The following is a 6167-nucleotide window of genomic DNA, read 5'->3' on the forward strand; positions in this document are numbered from 1 at the left end:
TGGGAAGCCAAGCCATTTTGTTTTGGTCGACTTCTCTCCATAGCTTTTTTTTTTTTTTTTTTTTTTTCCTGTGCGCGCTTCCTCGAAGACCCGGCCCCGGGCGAGGAGGAGGAGGAGGTGGAGGCACAACGCATGAGCGACGGCGGCGGCGCCTGGGGAGGGGGGATTGCTCGGGCACCCGCGGGGACTCTGCAGCAGCGCCCTATGGAGAGGCAGCGGGCAGCGGGGCAGTGCTGAGGGGTGAGCGGCGGGGAACATCTCCCGCCGGTGCGGCGGGGGGTGGGGGGGCGGGCGGGGAGGGGAAAGCTTTGTTTTGGGGCCCGGGGGGGCGGGGTGGGGTGCACTAGGGAGCGGGGATGAGTCTAGTGGGCGGCTTCCCCCACCACCCGGTGGTACACCATGAGGGCTACCCTTTCGCCGCCGCCGCCGCTGCCGCCGCCGCCGCCGCCACCCGCTGCGGCCACGAGGAGAACCCCTACTTCCACGGCTGGCTCATCAGCAGCCACCCGGAGATGTCCCCCCCCGACTACAGCATGGCTCTGTCCTACAGCCCCGAGTACGCCAACGGGGCCCCGGGTATGGACCACTCCCATTACGGGGGGGTGCCTCCCGGGAACGGCCCGCCCGGGCTCGGGGGGCCCCGGCCGGTGAAGCGCAGGGGCACGGCGAACCGCAAGGAGAGGCGCAGGACTCAGAGCATCAACAGCGCCTTCGCGGAGCTGCGGGAGTGCATCCCCAACGTGCCCGCCGACACCAAGCTCTCCAAGATCAAAACCCTCCGCCTGGCCACCAGCTACATCGCCTACCTCATGGACCTGCTGGCGAAGGATGACCAGAACGGGGAAGCGGAGGCCTTCAAGGCAGAGATCAAGAAGACAGACGTGAAGGAGGAGAAGAGGAAGAAAGAGCTGGTCAGTGCTCCGGGACGGGGCGGGTCGAGACGGGACGGGGCGGGAGGGATCGTAGAGGGGACGCTGTTCGGCCGCCCGCCGGCGCCGCATCCCTGCGCTCCCGGAGCTCGGGTGGGTCCGGTGGCCGGGTGATGTCCATAGAGGACACCTCGGCCCCGCCTGTCCCGGCACATACCTGAGGGCCGAGAGCGGGACAGGGGACAGTCCCGCTGGCGTCCCTCGGTGCCAGCGGCTCCCGCAGAGCGTCCGGATCCAACCCGGCGGCTGGGAGCAGCCGTGGTGAAAACGCCGCGACAGCGGACCCCCCCGGGGAGGGTCTGTTCCGGGGCATGAGTTTGTCCCGGGTCCCAAACTGTGATCCCGCCAGAGACAAGCCTCCGTTCTCTTAAATAAAAGGCTGGAGGCGCGATTACCTGCTAAGCCCGTCCCGACTTTAGACCCTCGGCGAGCGATAGGTCCGCAGCGCTGGGCTTTCCTGCCCGGGCGCTCTGAGCTACAACTTTTTTTGCTTTTAACACGAAAAGTCGGATTTATGCAGGCCGAGCGATCCCAATTTCGTGTAGGCCCTACGGCACACTCGGGTGATAGTCTCGCAGATCTCGGTAGCCGCAGGCCCGATGTTTTTCGACGGTAGGTGCCTGCGCCCATCTCTCTCCTTCCCGAAGCCCGGGTTAGGCGCGGACCTTACCGTAATCCCCATCTCCCCGTAGGTGGCTGGGGCCGCTCAGTCTCCAGCCCGCTCCTCGTGTCTCTGAGCTCCGCGGTCCGGCCGCGGAAGGGTAGCGGTGGTGGGCGCGGAGCGGTGATCGGTCTGCGCCGGGGACCGTGGGCGGCCACGCACAGCGCGGGGGCCGCTCCCATGGGCGGCGGCTTCGCCCGCGGCGAGACCCCCATGGAGGCCGCCTCGCTTTATGCCCTGCAGCCCGGAGGCCTCGGCAGGAGCCCGAGTGTGTCTCCTGGTAGTTTTCCCTCTCAGGGCAGGGAAGTGGCGACCTAGAAAGGCGAGGAATACCTCTTCTAACTTTTTGTTCTCCCCCTTCTGTTTTTCCCCTCTCTCTTTCTCTCCTTTCGCATCCTGTTTCCCCAGAACGAAATCTTGAAAAGCACAGTTAGCAGCAACGATAAGAAAACCAAAGGGAGGACTGGCTGGCCGCAGCATGTCTGGGCTTTGGAGCTCAAGCAGTGAGCACGGCAGGACTGGAGAAGCCGTCCTTTTAGTATCGGTAGTGAGCTCTCCTCCGAGGACTCTTTGTATTCGGAATCGTCCAGTTTATTTATGTGCAATTTCTCCCCCCAACCCCCCCAAAAAATGTGGATATTTGAAGGAGAGGGAAAAAGCATTCCATATATGAAGAGGAAACTCCAGCTTGGTAAGGGGTAATGTCTCTAATAGTTTCGTGAATGTTATTTGCTCTGTATAAAACACACAGGGAAAACAGAACCATAGAAAAGGGAAGAAAAAAAAAGGAAAAAAAATCCCAAAATCCCTCCCTGGCATAGTGTGTATGTGAAGTGTATCTCTAATACTTGGCCTTTTGGATATAAATATTCATGGGATTATAAAGTTATATTTCAACAGAAACAGTTGCACCGATGTTTCGGTTGACTCGGTATTTAGTGTTGTAATTTTGTTGTGGTCGTTCAGTATTTGAAGATGTTTTCAACAGTTATTGGTTATGTGCACTTCCGTCCGTAAGGGGAAAAGTGGAATCTAATTAATATTGAAGGTGTAAACGTTGTAAGTACTCAATAAACCACTGTGTGTGTTTTTTACAAAACCAAAAAAAAAAAAAGAAAAATGAAAAAAAAGAAAACCCAAATCTTTTTATGTTTTATACCTCAAGATGTTTTGAATAACAGCGTTGTTTATGGCTTTTTTTTTCATAATATTTAAAATATTGGAAAGTAAACTAAATTATAAAGATGGCTCCTAAGTTTATTTTTAAACAAGTGGCTGAGTGAAAGGAGGAGTAGAGGGAGGGATCTCGCCGGCCCCGTGAGTGTTGAACAGAACCCGGCAGCTGAGCTGGACGGGAATGCCTTGTGGTGGTGTTCTCCATGCAGGAGACCTACTGCTAACGGGAAACGGACAAGGGTGCAAACCCCGGGCGGATCTGAAATCGCAGAGATGCGCGGTTTCCTTCCCACCGGCGCCCGGGCGGCAGCGGTGCTAGGCGCTGGCGGGAGCTGAGCCCGGATCGGGGGCGGCCCCGCGGGGGCGGCTTCCCCGGAGGAGTGCCGGGGGCAGGCGAGGGAGGCCGGAGAGTTTTGCTCGGAGTGATTATGTAGCAGGTAATTTTACGTCAAGCAAGAAAGAGCGAACAAGGCAAGGGATTTGCGGGGGGTGTCTGTGTATGTAAGATTTACAATGAGCTACGGTGAACTTAATATTAACTTTGTGGTTCCCAAAACTCTCCTGGGTTGCACATTTCCAGCCCGCCACAGCGAGCATTATTTCTTTAGACCTTTTTTTTTTTTTTTTTTTTTTTTTTCTTCCTGATTGCAACTGCACCAGACCATGCTCTGGCTCCTATTATTAAGTCCATCCTCTTCCCCGGTATATCTCTCTTTCCTTATAACTGCAGAGTTATCTCTCGCCCCGTCTGCTGACTCCTTTACAGGGGTCTCGGTGTCAGTCCGGTGGCTTTTCTGCTCCCCGCTGCCGGGGGGAGTTTGCAGATATTCAGCGCTGGGGAATGGGTGGCATCCCTCTGTATCGTAGGGAGCAAGGAAGAAAAATAAATAAAGCTTTTTACATAAAGAAGTTGCTCTAGGCTTTTTCCTTTTTTGTTTGTTTGGTGGGTTTTGTTTGTTTGGGTTTGGTTTTTTGTTTGTTTGATGGGTTTTTTGCAATACCCGGTTAAGAGCAAGGTTTTCCACCTTTCTCATAATAAAATTCGGGTTCGTATTTTAAACCCTTTCTCAAATCATCTCAATTTAAACCAAGCTGGCTTTCTCTCCAGGTCCAGGGCTGCATACCTGCCTGTCTTCCCCCGCCGCCGCGCCTAAGGAAGTGGCTCCCGACGAGACCCGGCACTAAGCGTAGGTAGACGTGCAATTGCCCATAAAAAGATAAGGGAGCCCCTGCGCCGTTTCGCCGCCCCTGCTGACAGTGGGGAGGTTGCGGGGTTACAACAACCAGACAAAAGTGATGTGCCCTCCCTCCCGTCGGGTCATGCAGCCCGGCTCTGCGCTCAGGCGTGGGTCTGTGTTTACAGACACTTGCCTTTGTTTATAACACTTGAAGAGAAGAATCTTCCCCCTTGTTTGCTTTTCCTTGCCTGTTAGTTGCCCAGCTGATAAACTGGAGCATCGTGCATTGCCCCCCTGCCCAAACATTTTATGGTCGGTTGTTCTTTTTTTTACTGCATAAAAAAAAAAGAGGGGGAGGGGAGACGATGGTGGCTGCGAGGCTGCTGTGTAGCCCGTCCCGGACAGCCTCTCCACAGATGTTGGTATCTTCCCTTGACCGAGTCGCCGGGCTGCAGCTCCCCCGGGGGGATGCACAGAGGGTCGCGTGATACGGAGTCACCAGCCGCCTCTCCGATATATCCCCATCGATAATTCTCCATTTTTGAAACGTTAATTTCTCAGGACCGCAAGCTCCTCTGGATCCGCTAAGGACTATCTCTTTTAATTGCTCGCTAATGAGGATGTTGCCATTTTCTCAGGAGCAGTCATTCCCGCATCTAAATCACGAGAGCCCTAGACAGGCCGGAGCCGAAAAAAATGTAGGTTTTGACGTTAAAAGCAAAATGGGGAAGCAGAGGTAAATTGATGGTAGATGGGGATGTCAGTGCCCTGGTCCCAGCGCTCCAACAGCCCCGTCGAGGCCTGATAACAGCCTAGCGCTGCGCCCGCACCCGGGGGCATCGCCGCCACGGCGGCCTTCTCGGGGCCAGAGCATTTTTGGAAGCTTTTTCAGAGGTGAAAGGCACGTAGGAGGGATGGTATCCGTCCTGTGTGTGTGTCTCCTCCGCTCCCGCTCCCTTTCCCGCAGCATTTCTCTGGGGTGTGCGAGTGGGGGGAGGAAGAAAGAGGGGAAGGCATAGGGGCCGGTGTGGTGCAACCGGGTAGTTGAAGCTCTTGTTCCCGCAGAGTCGCAGTCCCCATTTACTCGTGTTTTAAGCCGGTCGCCTCGTTTCGCGGCTGAGGGAGTGAGAATCCCTGCTCTGTCTCAAGAGAAAAAGTATTTTTATTTTGTTTTCTCTTCCCCTTGAAAAGAAACGGCAACATAAATACCCCGGATGACGTGTGTGTCGTGTCGTGGTGTGTCATGTGTGTCGTGTGTCCCCCCCCCGCACTCCCAGGAAGCGTCCCCTCTTCTCCCAGGGGTGCGGGTTCGGCTGCGCTTCCGAAACACCGCGGCCGCTGCCCCTTAGACCTCCCGAACGGCAGCGCGTCCCCCGGGAGCGCCCCGGTTAGGCAAAAAGCAGCGCGGTTTTTAGAGCTCGTCGTGGTTTTGGGGAGCGGGGAGGCAGCGAAGGGCCAGCCCAGGTGCCCTTCCGCCGGCAGAGCCCAGGAAGCTGCTGGCGGTAACTGGGGCTCGGGGGTAGGAGGGGGTGGGGGTGTCCCTGCAGTGTGCAGGACCCTGGCGACACCCCCACCCCTTTCCCTGCTTCTTGGGGTTGCTTTACATGCCCTCGTTGCTATCGGACGCGCATGGCATGCCTACATTCCTGCAGACGGGAAGATAAACCGTGGTGGGGCCTTTTTGTTCGTTTTGGCTTTGTGTTGTGGGTTGCGTTGGGGTGGGTTTTTTTCACCCCCTTATTCCCAGGAGCTCTTTTCTGCATCGAAGGATTATTGCAATAATTAGTGCTAATTTGCTATCGTTGTCAAAGAGGTGTTGCGGGGTCTCTCCGGCCAAGCCGCAGACGCACCGGGAACAAGCGCCGAGTCATCCGCGGGCAACTGTGAGGACATAAACACGGCCAGGGGATGATGCCATTGAGACAACGTGAGCTTGAAAGGTGGTGCGGGTGGTGGCGGGAAGGTGAATAATAAAACCCCTAAGCAAAATATCCTCCTTTTGCGCCCGGAAACCTAACCCTAATCCTCTTTATTCACACGTACTCGCCCGGCGACTCACAAATACACCCAGAAGAAATCTCCAAGTAGCGATGGGAAGGAAACGCATTCCACACGCCTGCAGACATAATCCCCTCTGCTGTAACGAGGGGCTTATCAATGTTTTATATATTTTTAATTTGGATATTTTTCACAATCCATGAAATATGTGCCTTTGCAAACAAG

At 55.5% G+C, this 6167-nt stretch overlaps 1 protein-coding gene across 1 annotated transcript; it reads left to right on the forward strand.

The window, feature by feature from the left end:
* Positions 1-356: 356 nt before the first annotated feature.
* HAND2 (heart and neural crest derivatives expressed 2) lies at positions 357-2838 on the forward strand (the record flags this gene model as incomplete). The annotated part of the gene is made up of 2 exons (XM_084262791.1): positions 357-911; positions 1999-2838. 2 exons carry the CDS (start codon positions 357-359, stop codon positions 2095-2097), a joined length of 654 nt encoding a protein of 217 aa, XP_084118917.1. The 3' UTR covers positions 2098-2838.
* Between the last annotated feature and the right edge of the window lie 3329 nt (positions 2839-6167).

The sequence above is a fragment of the Gallinula chloropus genome (genome assembly GCF_964237585.1).
Source record: "Gallinula chloropus genome assembly, chromosome: 4".
Lineage (NCBI taxonomy): Eukaryota > Metazoa > Chordata > Aves > Gruiformes > Rallidae > Gallinula > Gallinula chloropus.